Source organism: Myxocyprinus asiaticus, chromosome 27, assembly GCF_019703515.2.
Source record: "Myxocyprinus asiaticus isolate MX2 ecotype Aquarium Trade chromosome 27, UBuf_Myxa_2, whole genome shotgun sequence".
Taxonomy (NCBI): domain Eukaryota; kingdom Metazoa; phylum Chordata; class Actinopteri; order Cypriniformes; family Catostomidae; genus Myxocyprinus; species Myxocyprinus asiaticus.
This window is the reverse complement of record NC_059370.1, coordinates 8,372,575-8,389,634: the sequence shown is the minus strand read 5'-3', so window position 1 is coordinate 8,389,634 and position 17,060 is coordinate 8,372,575. Positions and strand designations below refer to the sequence as shown.

Genomic DNA, 17,060 nt, shown 5'->3' with positions numbered 1-17,060 from the left:
CCTGACTCTCAGCACACACAGTGACTTGGTATCATTAATAACATTATCAAACAAACTTTAAAAAAGTTGTTGACCTAGTTTCTCAATTAACAACCCTGAGGATACTTTTTTCATGTTGGATTTAACGAACCGCTTTATTATCTGACAAAGAAAGATTTGCATATGTTTAATGATGGTTTTATTCTCTAAATAGTAACCAAATCATTCAAACATTAATTATTAACATTAACAAATTAACCACATTTAGGCCACGTCCACACTACTACATTTTTTGCAAACACATTGATTTCATTACATTTACACCTCATCCACACTAGGACGGGCAGGAGCGCTGTCTTTTTAGCTTGGACTGAGCTCATGCTGAAGCAACACTCGTAGGGTCTGATTGTGTTCATTGTGAATACATGAAGCTCAGGACTCTGCGCTCGTGGCTTGCTTTCATTGAGAAGGTGGAAGACTCTCCCTCTCCCTCCCGCTTCAGTCTTTGTGTCTCCTGAGGGACCACTTAGAGGAGGATTTGTTGCTGGCTCAAGCCTTGCACACCTCCAGTGCACCATATATGGCATCTTCTCCCGTAGGGTTCGCCCAGGATGACCTGCATGTTGAGATCAATGTGCACGGTTCAACCACATTTGGCGGTGCGGTCAAAGAGGATGATTCTATATCACTGGAGGGCTCAGATGCTGAGGCATGGTCTTGCTCAGTGGACGAGCAGGGTGCATATATTTCTTCTCAAGCGGTGGAAAACAGAACAATGTCTGCTTCTGAAGCTGAGTTGAACAAAGTTCTCGGGTGAGCAGTTGAGAGGCTTTAGCTTGAATGGCCCATCCTTGTTGCACCAGAGCGCTCGCAACTGGATGAACGGTTTTAACTGAGCTGGTGTAAATCAAATATTACACCACCCAGGGCCGTTCTTTCCAGAGCTGCACGACCAGCTGGTCAAAATGTGGCGCTCACGTACTCTGCGAGAACCTACATCGCAGGTGCAGCGGCCTTTACATCTTTGGACCTCACCTAGCTTATTGGATATTTCCATCTTCCCCCATTAGAATAGACAGAAGCGGCACACTAATGCCCCTCCTCTTTCACACTGGTATGGGTATCTAAGCTAGTGCATCCATCCAACCCTTTTAGGTTTACATTTGCGATGCTGGGTAAGGCCAGTGGGTTAGGCAGGCAGTGTTGCAGGCCTATCATGCAGCTCTGCTGAAGGACTTTGATGTGTGCGGTCCAGACCTCAAGGCCCTTCAAAAGCTGCTTTGTGCCACGGATTTGATGTTCTGGGCTTCAAAGACCACCGACCAGGCTCTTGGCAATCTATGGGTAGCCTGGTGTCCACTGAATGCCACATCTGGCTTAACTTGTCAGATCTCAGTGATGGGGAAAAGCCGTCCTGCTTAATGCCCCGGTGTGTCAGCAGAGCCTTATATGCGATTGATGCTTTCTCCGAGAGGTACCAATTGGCTAAAAAGCAATCGCCGGCTTACAGACACATCCTGCCAAGGCATGGTAGTTCTGTAACCCAGATGGTATGCTCAGGCTCTACTTCGGGACAGCGTCCAGCCAAACAGAGTGTTACCATCCCAAACCTTTCCACTGAATGCTGCTGGTGAGTAAACAAGCCCAGCGGCCTGCACCCAAACAAAAGGTGGCACTTTCTCAAATTCAGCCCAGTGCTAAAGTTCCTTCTGGGTGGCCCAAGAGTTCCTGATGGTTTGACACCAACGGAGCGGGGTCATTCATACACGGACCAGTCTGCTCCGGATCCAAAGAAGGCCCGGACTACTATTTAGTGTGTCTGCAGTATTCATCTCGCTCTCCCCATCGGTTCCATGCCAGCATTGAGAGCTCATGTCTGTTTTTTTGGCTCCGAAAAGCGGAAATGCTTCTACAGCTGCTTTCCTGATCACCAAAAAGGGTGGTGGCTTATCGCCCATACTGGACATGAGGCCCTTGAATTGGACACTAAGGTGACTCAGAGACAGATCTCATCTCATGTCCGCCTACTGGACTGGTTTGTATCAATCGACCTGAAAGATGCACATTTTCATGTGCAGATTGCCCCTCGTCACAGGCCATTCTTTTTTTTCCTTCCCTTTTCTCCCCAATTTGGAATGCCCAATTCCCAATGCGCTCCAATTCCTCGTGGTGGCGTAGTCCGGGTAGCGGAGGACGAATCTCAGTTGCCTCCGAGTCTGAGACCATCAATCTGCGCATCTTATCACGTGGCTTGTTGAGCGCATTACCGCGGAGACATAGCTATTCCCCGCAGCATCCACGCACAACTCACCATGCACCCCACCGAGAGCGAGAACCACATTATGGCGACCACGAGGAGGTTACCCCATGTGATTCTACCCTCCCTAGAAATCGGGCCATTTTGGTTGCTTGGGAGACCTGTCTGGAGTCACTCAGCACGCCCTGGGTCACAGGCCATTCTTTTTTTTTTTTTATTTGGAATGCCCAATTCCCAATGCGCTCTTAAGTCCTCGTGATGGCACAGTGACTCGCCTCAATCTGGGTGGCGGAGGATGAATCTCAGTTGTCTCCGCATCCGAGACCGTCAATCCGCGCATCTTATCACGTGGCTTGTTGAGCGCATTACAGTGGAGACATAGCGCGTGTGGAGGCTTCACGCTATCCTCCGCGGCATCCACACACAACTCAACACGGCCCCTAAAAGAGCAAGTACCACATTATAGCGACCATGAGGAGGTTACCCCATGTGACTCTACCCTCCCTAGCAACCGGGCCAATTTGGTTGCTTAGGGGACCTGGCTGGAGTCACTCAGCACGCCCTGGATTCGAACTCGCATCTCCAGGAGTGGTAGTCTGCGTCTTTACTCGCTGAGCTACCCAGGCCCCCCCCCCACAGGCCATTCTTGAGATTTACCCTTTGGGTTGCCCCTGGCTCCTTGCACATTCACAATGTGTTGATGCTATTCTGGCTCAGCTGAAGCTGAGCGGCCACCTATATTAATTTTCAGCGAATGCTGGGTTTAATGATCAAGTTCCCGGCTGTCTGAACAGCAGAGCGGATTTACTCTTGCATCAGGGTATCAGGACCAGGGGTTGCATTAACTGTAAATTCTCTGCCATTTACCGATATTTATTTATTTTTTTTAAACATTGACGGATAATTCCAAACGTCATTTTGACAGATGAAAAAGAAACAAGAAAACCATTTTAACCTAGTGCATCAGTTTGACTTCACTCTTTCTCTCTCACTCTCCCACTGTGTGTGTGTGTGCCCCATTTATAGACATGCAATCCTATGAGAAGTGTACAGGCATTTACGCCAGATAATATGCGTCTCTTTTGACCAGTTGAGTTCAGATTTCAAGGAGAGGGACTCTAATTTCATGACTGCATTCGTTATTTATTACATCAGTGTGTTACTGCATGATAATAAAGCGCTAAAAATTGTATGAACAAATGAAAGCGCGAAAAAAAGTGGTATCGTTTCTGCCAGTTATACTTGCTTTTATCTAAGCACAGACATTACATTTAGAGCAGAATCCTTAGTTATTTTAGTGTAGTATCCAATTCAAGTTCTGTGAACTTGTGTATGTGAGCACTTTAAAAAAAAAAAAAATCAGACCGGATAGTTATTTCCTTCTAACCCACATGTAACTGGCAAAGTTTAAAAATCTTGTTTTAGTGTAGCATTTTATTGACAGGAAGAACTAACCTAGAACTCCTTGGTTTCACCTCACTCATTAGGGGAGTCAAAAATCTATTATACCACTGTATACCATTATGATCTATGCTACGCCCCCTGAATGTAGCCCTAGTACTATATGAAATGAAAACAAGTATGATGGATAAAAATACATCTTGATGGAAATTCAACTGGTTCCCAGAGCTGGTAGAGCTGTTAGATCTCACCCATGAGAGATTCCTTTGAGGACAGAGCTACAGAGACTGTCTGGCCTTTGAATAGGGCTTGTCTGACACAATAAGTTTGTTGCAACCCGTGTCAAACACCACACTAAAGGCCAGGGCCCCCTTAATGAGGCAAATGTATGCATTAAAATGTTGACACTTTGCTAATTGGTGCTCCTCCCGAGTTGAGGACCCAAAGCATTACCCTGTGCAGACAATACTCTCATTTATACAAGAGCATTTGGATGCAGGACTCACTCCATCCACGCTCAGAGTATACTGTATGTCGCTGCCATAGCAGCTACTCATGACCTCATAGAGAGCTTGTCTGTAGGCAAACTCTGGTCAGCAGATTATGGCGAGGTGCAAGACTTCGGAGACCTTCTCACTCCTCTACTGTCTCTGGCCACTAGAGGCGGTAAGCTTGCACATACTCTCAGTGTAGACTGTGCTGTTACTCGCTTTGGCATCAGTCAAACGTGTGACCTTCAGGCCCTTTCATTCAATAGCTCCTGTGGAGAGTTCAGGCCAGGCCTGTCAAAGCCCAGGCAAGGTTATGTGCCCAAAGTGCTGGCAACCCCCTTTAGGGCTGAGGTTGTTACCCTACAAGCATTCTCCCCTCCTCCCTTTGAGTCGTGCATGGCCCTGTGAGAGCATTACACATGTACATTGACCAAACATGTCAATATAGGGTATCAGAACAACTGTTTGTTTGCTTAGGAGGCCTCACAAAGGGTTTGGCCGTCTCCAAGCAAATAATGTCCCACTGGGTCGTGGATGCTATTGTGCTTGCATACTGTATGACTCACAAGGCATACAATGTGCCATGGGCATAAAAGCCCATTCTACCAAGAGTATGGCCTCCTCTTGGGCATGGGCAAAGGGCATGTCTCTAGAAGACATTTGTCTGGCTGCAGGTTGGGCTTCGCCTAACACTTTTGGCAGGTGTTATAACCTGCATGTATCTTCCCTCGCTTCCCAGATTTTTACAAAGGAAGAAGGTTGATCAATGACCATTTGGTTAGTATTGGTGTTACACTGTTACATTTTATTGTTCTCACCTCCCTTCCAATATCTTAATATGAAGGTGTGGCTACAGCACTGTTTTTGACTTCCCATAGTGTTAGCTTCTGACGCAGCGTTGAAGTTACCTTCTGGAAAGGAGATGTCTCGGTTACTTTGCATAAACTTGGTTTCCTGAAAGGAGGAAAATCCTGACAATATGAACCTGGGTTTCAGCTTATATGCTCAAGATGACGTCAGCACAGATGGAGTGCTAAGCTTCACCAGTCAATTAAATTGACGTGATGGCATGGGGTTTCAGTGTCCCGCTCCCCGATGGGATCTCCCATAGCGTCAGTTTCTGACGCAGCATCTCGTTCCCTCTTTTCAGGGAACCAAGGTTACTCGAAGTAACCGAGACGTTTTCTAACATCATAATTTTCCAAAGTATGTATCAAAATGTTTTCGGTGAATGAAGCCGTTGTATTATGGATGAGAGCCGTAATCATATCAAAATGACTGTGTTTTCAAACAAAAATATATTTGTGTGGACGTGACCTTAGAAATACTAAAAAAATTTAATATTTATAAGCATAGGCTTTTAATTTTATAAGAAATTTCTATATATCAGTTTATGGACCCCCAGTAATACCTTTGAGGACCCAGTTTGACACTGCTAGGTTTAGTATTTAAAATACAATATTACTAATTTACGATAAACCTAGGACTTTATAACAAAAAAATTATGGCTCTGTAGGATAAGGGACATTTTACATTGTGTGCAGTTGTTGTGTTGAAGAGTGTGATTTGTACTGGCACACTGTACAAAGCAAAACATCCTAATTTGTCAATTAACTTAAAGCTTGAACAGTAGAGTTTAACTTGGGTAGAAATAATTTCATATCATCTACATTTCTTAGTTGGGATACTTTATGTCCGAGCTCCATTTTGTCATGAGATTTTGTGCGCTCTCTAGTGGTTACATGTGGTACTGTACCTTAATGTGAACAATTACTCTTCAAGCTTAGCACTGCACAGTAAAAGACATGGCTTTGATTGACCTCTACAGATGTGACACAGTTAAATTAAACTTTTCATTTTATTTTATTGTCTTAAAAACTTACACAATCCCCAAGTGAGGGATTTAGTACACTAAAACATTTAATAGCACAACTACACAATTGGGGAATCTTTTAAATATTATAGACTTTACCAGAAATCCCCCTTGTAGGTTTTTATACTCAGCTTGACAGATAGCCATCTCTAACAAAATGACGTTATGTCACAATAAGGAACAATGTTATTGAGAATCATAGGAAATCCATCATGTTTAGGGAAGACATTTTATGGACTATCAGTATTTCATTTGAAATATGTTCATTATAAACAGAGCATCCATTTGGAATTTTTTTCTTTCCTTTTTACAGTCACCAGAGAACAGGCATTAGTGCAAAATGGTATAACAAGGTAGTTCTGGCTGCAGTTTATCCATTTATTTGAAAGCATGACACTTTATAATCCTCCTGTATCCATTCTAGAACTCATGAGGAAACTTCTACTCAGTGATGGAATATAACAGATGGTTTCTAAATGGAGCATTGAGAGGCATTTCACAAAAAGCTCTTTTTTTCCCAGACTGATGATGATTTAAAAACTTATTTAAAAACTTAAAATCACTGATTCTTGAGGACTGGTACAAAACTCACACAGCTGTGATAGATTCATTTGAATGAATCTATTACATATTCAGATGTAAACTATATTATTAATGTATTCAACTATATTTTTTAATGTTTTAACACGTTTTGTCCCACATCTCAAGAATCAATGAAATATTGTTTTAAAGCTTACCATGAATTTGTGCACTAAATGACCTGGAAAAAAATATAATTGCAATAATAATAAATAATTTAATATGTCTGGACAGAGATATGAAAGTCTAAATTTGACATTCTATATATGGGTCCTATATAATTCCAAACTCTACACAAGTCTCCTCTCTATATTACAATGAGAAATGTCTCTATTAGAATGAGAATGATGGTAGGTTACTAATGCTTTGACCAAGTTCAGATGATCTAGATGTGTCTGAAAGCACTAGCAGTACATTCACAGTTTGCAAACTGATAGTGGTGTCTAATACAGCAGAGATTTGGGATGGAAATCACTCGTCTCCTATGACTGTACAAATTGTGGAGGTAGCAATGTGTGTATTCTGTCTCACCTTGTTCTGTATTTGAGAGCACCTGGTTAAAAGAGAATATATATATAACAAAATTATTAAATTAAGACTGTCCATTCCATGAGAAAGCACCAGTAGAATCTAAATTATCTTTTACAAAACAATTAATTCCATGGTGGTATGTCTTGTTAAATTTCATTTAAATCCATGGCCATCATTTGAATTATCAATACACTCAAAAGTGTAAAGATGTGATTTTGGGCATTCCATTCAAGATGACGGCCCTGATTAAACTGATCCCTGGACAGTGGACGATACACAAGAATGTGATTAAATGATTCCAGAGGAAATAGAAGATTATAATGTTGTACGGATTTCAGGGATGATGCCACAAATAGTAATTATTGTGGCCTTCAAATTATGGCCAGCAATGGTTACAAGCCGGCAAATCAGTAGATTTTGGAGGGACCTGAGAGTGCAGACTGAAACATGAGACAAAGCGATGTATGAATAGGCAAAGGCAACGCAGCGCAGCCAGTTTGGATTAGAAGACAGACAAGACCCGTAGTGGATACATTAAGCTATAAAGGACACCTACAAATACGTTTGATCAAGGGTTTTATCCCAAATATGATCGCCAAACCCCTAAATGTTGTCCTAAAGAAGTGACTTGTCTGCAGCAGTATTTGTTCCAAATATAAAAAAAAGATGCCCCAATGAATTATGACAAACTATGTTTTAAACTTTTCTGTATGGGAAAATACAGCTGGGACAGTCTTCTCACGCGCTCAGAAGGTCCTGGCCTGTAAGATTGTAATAGTCCTGATGAAGTACAGTTTAACAGGTGGCGCCCACTCCTGCCCCGGCTGTGCCACTACACGCTGGTGATGGAGGCCTGTTTCTCTGTGCGGTTGGCAGGCGGCTCACGAATGGTACGGAAGCTGGGGGGCTGGTAGGGTGGTGGGGGTCTTTTGGTGCCAATATGTCCTGGACTCAAAGCCATATTCTGGCGCCTGCTATTTTCCACATTACTCGAGGTGTTTGATGCGAGGCTTTCACGTGTGCTAAAGCAGTACAGAAGGAAGGAGGAAAGAAAGAGAATGAAAGTGTTATGAAGAAACCAGAAAGAGAAATTGATCAGTAACAGGGTTAATAGAGGGAACAATGGGATTATCTAGGTTAACAATATGGATAACTTATTAGTACCAAGAGAAAAGTAAATAAAGAACAACAGCAATGCAAAGACAGAACAGTACAGGAATGGAATAAAAAGAGAAGAGGATAACATTTAAGACCACGACAACATAAGTGATATAAACATGAAAGACCAGAACATTTAGAAAATTTTAGGGTAATGATTAAGTTTTTCTTTTTTTACATTGACTCTAAAAGCATGTGGCAATAGATTTTAGCCCCTGCAAACATGCTCTCATTAATGTTCCGAGTTCAATACAAGTTAAGCTCAATCTACAGCATTTGTGGCATAATGCTGATTTCCACAAAAACTTTCTTAAAAAAAAAAGAAAAAGAAAAAAAGAAGCGAAAATCAAGGTTACAGTGAGGCACTTAGAATGGAAGTGAATTTGGCCACTTTTTGGAAGGTTTAAAGGCAGAAATATGAAGCTTATAATTTTATAAAAGCACTTTCATTAATTCTTCTGTTAAAACTCATGTATTATTTGAGCAGTAAAGTTGTTTAAATAGTCATTTTAGGGTTTGTTGAAAAAACAAGTTGTAAAATTGGCTATAACTTTATACAGAAAAGGTTAGTTAGTGATTTTATTACACTAAAATCATGTTTACACGCATATCCTTTGTCTTGTGGCTATACTTTTGAAAATGTAAGTATTTTAATGTTCAAAAATTGGCCCCATTCACGTCCATCGTAAGTGACACTTTTGGACACAAGTCACACTTAAAAATGTACAAATTTAATTGCATTGGATAACAAAACATCAAACCAAGTGGCATCTGCAAACAAATGATAGTAGAGCTTTTCTTAGAACTAACTACTACTATTTGTGATTGTGATTTTTTTTCATTTTTTATTTTTAATAAATTTGCAAAGATTTCAAACAAACTTTTTTCACATTGTCATTATGGGGAATTGTTTGTAGAATTTTGAGGAAAATAATGCATTTAATCCATTTTGGAATAAGGCTGTAACATAACAAAATGTGGAAAAAGTGAAGCGCTGTGAATACTTTCCGGATGCACTGTATTTTAATATGGGTGCAAATAGTATCTGACACTATTTGCACTGGGGTGGAAATAGCACAATCCTAGTATAACCACAGGTTTAGTTCATTACATTAACAATGGGCATATTCCACTATAACATATGACAACCAGAAAAGTGTCCAAATAAATATTTAGCATAAAATTTTGCGCTATATTTTTTTATGCCACTTGTTTGATATTTTGTTATTTAATGCAAAGACATTCATTTTGTAGTGTGGCTTAATCCCCCTTCATGTGCATTCGGAATGGTCATAAATACGAGTTTCCCACTAGAAGTTGTAAATAAATGCCGTCTCAGTCATAATTACAACTGAGAAACTTTCAGATAATTTTGATGCCAGAGCTTCCATTATCATCACTTTGGTATTTCGGTATATACATTTACATATATCTTTAACGTACATTTTTACACAGATATAATTGCATGTACTGTATTTGACCAAAATTCCACTGTCATGAGGAAGTTAACTAGCATGAGGTGTAACTAGCATTAAGGTGTAAAAATAAGAGTTTCTCAAGAAATATGCAAGAATGAACTTGCTGTCGTCCATGTTTCCAACAACAAAGCATTTGAATGTTACGTACTCGTAATTACAACTTCAGGGAAGTAGGATAATCCCGATAGCACATGAAGGCAGCATAGGTGTCCAAATACATTTGAGGCCACTGTCTCTGAGTTGAGCTTACACTGGTTGTGTAAAAAAAAAAAAATTATATATATATATATATATATATCTGGTACATTTTAAATGTAACTGCTCAAATTCGTAAGTGGAAATCTAAATTTGAGTGTACACTTGTAGGAGTAAATAAATCAGTGGACAACAGAGCAATCTTTTTATGCCAATGTCAAAGAAAAATTTCCATTCTAAGGCAAATTGAATGGATAATATAGTGTAAACCAATTAACTAATCTATTCAGCTTTACCTCAGCACAACAAATCATACCTTAACCGTCGGTTTTGGAGTCATGATCAAATTGGAACTCTTCTGAAAATATCACTAAAAACAGGCTTCAACCAGGCTTTAATTTTTTATTGTGCTTCGTATATACTATGAACTCTGCAGATGTGGATGTAAGTTAGCAAATCCAAAATTATAAACAATATATTAGAAATATGTGTTGGACTATTACAGGGATGTGGGGCATTACATTTGTTTGACAAATTGCTGTTTAATTGCTGTTTCTGTACAGTTTTAGCTTAAATGTAATTTTTATTAATCATATTTTGACAATGGCGTGTCACCAAAGTGGAAATGGGAAGAATGAAAACACAGGAAGGAACTGCACAAAACAAATACACACACACAGAAGGATAAATACTGCAACTGAACCACAGTATGAATAACCACATACTTTAATTGGGGGGGGGGGGGGGGGGGTGCAAACAAATATCCACCAAAAAAAACACGGGGGCCCATTTTGTTCCTTAAATGTTTGAAATATCTCATCAGTTCATCAGGCCTTTGGCACTGAGTGGGGTCATTGTTACTAGAGTGAAGTGTTCCTGACCCGCTCTGCTTCGTAGGTTAGCCCGAGTAACAGTACAGTGCTTGTTTTTCTTCATCCAATCACGTTTTTTTCTAAACACACATTCAGGGAAATATCCACTTCATGAATTTTCAACTGTTTAAGAGGTCAGACTCTTAAAACACATACTGTATTTTCTCAAGTGGACAAATATCACTGTGGGTGATATTTGGAGTCTTTTTTATTGTTGGACTTTTGCCTGAAAAAAAAAAAAAAGTTTTTTTGAACACAACCAAATGTTTTCTGAGTCAATATTATTGCACTGTGACGTTTAAGCATAAGGACATCTACTTATTTTTGCAGTATGAGAGGTTTCAAGACATTAGGAAGACATAAGGTCAAATGTCATGGTGCAGGTTGAAAGGGAGGACAAGGACAACTGTAGTATGTAAAATTGCAAAGTTGCACCATGTACTCAAGTTTCTTCACATAAGGCCTCACACATATCAACACATATAATGACTGAAGTGTGCTTATCCACTTTATATTGCAACAGTTTTGAGAACATAGTTAATTAACCTAAATGAGTTCTGTTGAGTACATGATGCAACAATGCAACACTTGCAGGAATACAAACATTGTTCATTTGGACAAAAATGACAAAACATTCTATAAACCAGTATAACATTCTAATTCAAACATAATTTCAGTTTAAAAACAAAACTGTGTGAACCATTTTAAAGATTGCAGTTATAAAATTGGTAGTGGTTGACCTACATTAAGGTGTAATTGGTACCTCTCACATGTTAAGGCCCCTCCCATTTAAGTAAAAACATGATTCATAGTACAGTAGCATTAGGACCGAGGCATACTCTATACAAGTATGTGAACGCAAGTGCTTCTAACTATGCCAGCTCCATTTCACACGTTGTGTTTCATGAATTGTGGAACACAATTCATACCACAACACAAGTACACGTTACATTTTAAGCGTTTCTAATGGGGGCCAAGCTGAACAAACATGCTGAGCAAGTTAGTTTAACTGTCGACATGCTGATTTATAGCTAGCTACCCTAATATAACATAACTTAATGTCACAGATATTAGAAGGTAACTGTACTGCCCCCTTGAGTACTGATGTTTCTTACCACCACAGTTAAGTATATTATGTTAAGTATGTACTGTACAATGGGACTGCATGATTTTAATGCATTGGCCAAGCATTTGCCTACTTGTATAGGGTATGTTTCTGGCCTTAATTTCATTTACAGAAGTTGCTACCACTGTTTACAAAAAGAAAATAGTTCTGCATGAACTGGAATTAAGCTAAGGCTCTACAGAATCCTGTCGTGTCTATAAAAGCAAAAACCCCTAAATGTTCCTGTGAGATAACACAGAGTTAAAAACAAGTACAATAATGTATGTCTATTCATAGAATAGCATTGCCCTCATTTTAGACACACCCTATTGCCAACAAAACAAATTAAACAAACCCTTAAAGTGGCCCGAGTGCCTTACCGTGGGGAATTAAATCCACTGTCCACAGTCACACTGCTGGAGTCCATACTGTCCAAACGTGTTGAATGGACCGATTTTTGGCTGTTGTTGCTCTCACCCTCCTTGGGGCTTAGGAAGGTGAGGTTCTTCTCAAACTTCCGCTGCAAATCCCGCTCCTTCTCTCGTTCCAGCAGCCATTGCATTGTCCCTCCCTCTTCATGAACTTTCCCATCTACCCTGTTCTTATGACTAGTCTCCTCTGAGTCATCGTCTGACACATTGTAGTAGTCGAAGGTGGTTTCTGCACACGAAGCCTGCTCCTGAGCCGAGGACGGTGGCACAGTAAGCGGTAAAGGTTTATCGAAATGCTCCTGATTCTCTAGTACCTCTGCTGACTTTGTGTGAGGGGACCTTCCTATTGTACCTAGCCTTGAGAAGCTGCTCTCAATGTATTCTTGAGGTTTTAACAAAGTCTCTTGGCTGTAAACCTCTGGCATTGTGTCCAAGTCACCTGAGTCAGGATTGTGTTGGTGCGACAATCGTCCATTAGGGAGAGGCTCGGGAGTCTGGCTCGTTACCGCTATGGGGATACTACTTTGTCCCTTTGTGGTTTCCTCTTTATATTCCATAGAGTGAGGTGGGGTAAGATGAGGAGTCTGTCGGTCTGAGGAGATTCCCTTCCAAACACTATCCGTAAAATCATAGCTGGGCTTTAGAAGAGGAGATGGGGCGGAGAGAGCGGCTTCATTTGCCGCAGTGCACTGGAAATAGTCATCCACAGCCGCTTTGGGAGAGCAAGACTTCAGATCGTTGTAAGCAGGAAGACTGTCCCTGCTTTTACTCTTCTCCAGCGTCCTGTAAAGCACAGCATCCTCTGAAGATCCTCTTCCAACATCAGGCACACAAACGTCAGAGTGTAATCTAGCAGCAGAGAGCATGATTCGGGAATAGTGGGTCGCCTGCGCAGATGCCCTCAAAGTACCATCATCGGTGTAGTACCGACTTCTGTCATCTGGACTGCACTCAAAGTCCTCTGGGCAACCTAAGTATGGACCACCAAGCGGCCCCTTAGAGTTGTCCATGGAGCGTGACCTTTCTTTGGCCTTATCCGACCTCTCGTTTCGTGACTTTCTCTCTTGAGTATGACTATGACTTCGGTGGACTTTGGAATGCGACTGTGCCCTTGAGGGTTCTGGGAATGGCATCTCTGTCCTCCGCTTTGCCAGTTCTCCAGAAACATCCCACTCAGGAGCAGTGGTAAAATGTGACTCCACAATATTGGGGTTGCTGTGTACCATATACTTACCCCTATTCCGCTCCATGGACATCATGGTTTCACGTGGAGAACGTACCAATGAGGAGCTGTAGAATTTGTAATCCCTATCATAGGATATGTCCAGATTGGATCCCTCAGACGGGTCCCCCCTGGAAGCTCGTGTTTTGCTGTGAGAACGTGAGGCCTTGCCCTGCTGGGTCTTTCGATGGCTGCGGCTTCTCTTACTGCGTGCGCTCTGCTGAGCCGAGGAGTTTGCTTTGTTCCTCTGCGCCTTCTCCTCCTCCAAACGCTTCATCACGGCTGTGTGGCGAGCCAGGTTCTCCACTGTTAGATCTGGGTTGATCCGTCGAATGATCTCCATCTCCACCTCTCTAGGAACAGTGGTGGGCATCTCTTCGTCCCGCAATGGCCACTCCTCAGGTGGAAACTGTGCGGAAAACGTGGCAACGTGTTTCGTCTTGTCCTTCTTGAAGCTCAGTCTGAAGAGCTTCAGCCCAAACTTTTTGGATTGCTTCTCTCCATTGCTGCTGCTTCCGTCTTTGTTTTTACTGTTTGTCTCTGTTTTAAATGGAAAACTAAGCGTATTTTTACTCTTCTCTGATGGCTGCTGTGGGGGTGGTGACACAGGAGAAGACTCTTTATGTTCTTTAGACCTTTTTTGTAAGGTTGAGGTATGTGTACTAGGTATTTCCTCCCGATAGCTGTTGTTATAGGAGTCACTATGGTTCTTGTGGTGAGTTCTCTCCCGGACGCAACCGGAGGTGGAAGGGGTCATGGTACCAGAGTGAGGAGAGGTACACGGCTGCTGCTGCTGCATGCGGTCTGGTATCCTCTCGTCCAGGTGGTACCACTTGCTGTTAGTCCTAATTAGGGAGGGTGTGATGAAGTACGTCTGTTGGGTGACGATGAAATAACCCTCTGGGGTGGGGTAGATCTTCCGTTCTCGGACCAGCATGTTGAGCGTGTGCCGCAGAATCTCCATACTCGGAGTAGGGACGCCTACCAGACAGACACAGAGACAGAAGATGATCAGGTCTATGCAGCAAAACCAACCAGCTGATTTCATTAACACTAAAAATACTCACATAACACTAATACAACAATGTTACTATGATTAGAACCAAACAAGTGGTTCTGTTATAGTAATAACACATGAAATATACACTATATGTAATAAGATCTTTTCAATAACCATTCATCGCAATTACATTTTGTCTTGTGCAATACTGTGTAAATGGATGTGTTTAATGTAGCATATAGACAGTGGTTGCTGCTTTGCCTGTCTGGTTGACTTGTTTCAGAGCTTTGCTCCTCCACTGGCATTACTCCCCATTACATCATGAAGTCCTTTAAAGCAGCCTGGTGTGACGCAATCCCCCCCCACTGCAGCAAAAAATGCAGCAGGCAACACCCCGTTCAAACATCCACATTTTAGAGAGAGATTCAACAATATATAGATCTCTGTCTGTGCAATAAAACTCTCCAGTCTGAATACACTCAGAGATATTTGTGAGAAAAGCTGAAGTGATGAAGTGATGTCAGTTTAATAGGAAACAGTCCATGGGATTTTTTCCACTTCTGTACTTTTTGCTAAAAGTTAAGAAACATCCACATGAGTCAAAATACAGAGTTAAGAAATGAGCTGTTAAATAATTATATCCATTCTGCTTCATCATTTGCAGTAGTCCAGTGGATGTCTCTACTATATGTAGGCACAGAGGTGGAAAAGTGTTGCCTTTACTTACATCATGGTTGCTTGTTTAGTATCCCTGTCAATGAGGTGCAATCCTAATTCATCCTTACAGACACTCTCTCCCTATCTCTCTCTCTCTCTCACACACACACACACACACACACACACTTAATCGACTGTCTTATCCAATTGAGAACAACAACCTTTCACTTTTCACAGAAATTCACTTCTGTTGCAAAGTCCTAGAGCATTTCTCAGTGGCTCTGTGAACACTCAGAAAATAAGCTGAGTAAAGATCCACCTTTGCAAACTTTGAAGATCCTTTTATGGTGTTTGCCGATGCATTGTATGCAAATGACTACTGTGCACATGTGCATCCCGTAATCTTTTAAAAGGCACTCCATGTCATGTACGGACATACAAAAGGGGCTCTTTTTTAAATATAGTGGGGTTAAAAAAAAACTTTTGTAAATCCAAGTTCCAATTTTAAATTCTGATGCCATTGCACAACGCACAGCAGATTTACATCAACATAATACACCAAGTTGCTTTATTGCTGGGCAACCATAAACAGTCTACAGTTCAGCTAATGAATTATAATACTGTCCGGAAAAAATTACCTATGCAGATTATTACATTTAAGCATTGTTTGAACAGTGGCATCTACAGTATTATCATTTTATAGTAAATGCACTTTAATGCAAGGCCTCTTGTGGTTTATTGGTTTATTATAAACCACATAGTTCCAACTTGACTTCATTGAATGGCCTCAGATGTGGCTTACAATTAGAAATCAATTAAAAATGACTGAACATTGGTGCCTTTTATCATAATTCCGTTTCAACTGTAAAAACAAACACAAAAACAATAAGCGACAATAGGCTCATGGTAGAGTGATTGTACCATGGTTAAGAGGAACACCCCTTTCAGGTGGTAAAATCACTGTAACGCACAGCCTCTCATGGCTTACTGCTTTAGTGACCTGGCCAAGCAGACATTTAAAAAATAAATAAAAAAAAAAGGTATATCAAGACACATCCAACCAAACTAAGTGTCCACTCTTTTAAACCAAGCAGTGGAATACATTCAGATGTTTTTGTACAGTATAATTTATGTTGGCACTAAAAGGATAGTTCTCCCAAAAAAGGAAAATGATATCCTAGTTGTATATGACTTTCTTTCTTCACCAGAACACATTTGAAGAAAAAAAAAAAAAAAAAAAAAAAAAAAAATCGCAGTAGGTCTTTAAAATGCAAGTGAATGGAGATTTCTCTTTTGATGCTCCAAAAATCACAGACAATCAGCATAAACTTCATACATACGACTCCAGCGGTTAAATTAATGTCTTCTAAAGTGATAGGATCACTATTGATGTGAAAAATATAAATATTTAAGTACATTTTAACTATAATCCAACGTGAGGGTAAGCTTCACGAGAGGGTGGAGATCACGCGGTCTCTCGTGTTACGTATTCATGTTGGCATGTTACAGACGTAATCTCAAGTTCTCCTCTTGGTTCAGACATCCTGGATAAGCACACAAACGCACCATTGTGAGTAAAGAAACCGATAAAAACAGACCTAAACCAAAACCACTGAAGCTTCTGTACAACGCTCCTCCTCACTTGTAAACAGCGCTGCTCTTCTGGCTGTGACTCACATGTTAGTTCTCAGTTGTTTCAAATCTCAATGTGATTACGTCACACGTGCGTACCACTGCCGCCCAGAAACATGATTTAGAGTAAAATAAAGAACTAAAATATCTTTTTTGCCAAAAAAGCGATCGTGTCACTTTAGAAGACATTAATTTAACA

At 40.9% G+C, this 17,060-nt stretch overlaps 1 protein-coding gene across 3 annotated transcripts in view; it reads right to left on the bottom strand.

The window, feature by feature from the left end:
* Nucleotides 1–6,005: 6,005 nt before the first annotated feature.
* Nucleotides 6,006–17,060, bottom strand: part of LOC127418028 (storkhead-box protein 2-like) — a 121,264-nt gene continuing 110,209 nt past the window's right edge. For all 3 annotated transcript variants that reach the window (XM_051658342.1, XM_051658343.1, XM_051658344.1), the window contains exons 3-4: nucleotides 12,300–14,553; nucleotides 6,006–8,133 (exon numbers count right to left, since the gene is read on the bottom strand). In XM_051658342.1, coding sequence (XP_051514302.1) covers nucleotides 7,944–8,133; nucleotides 12,300–14,553 — 2,444 coding nt within the window. In that variant the 3' untranslated portion in view covers nucleotides 6,006–7,943. The remainder of the gene's footprint in view (nucleotides 8,134–12,299; nucleotides 14,554–17,060) is intronic.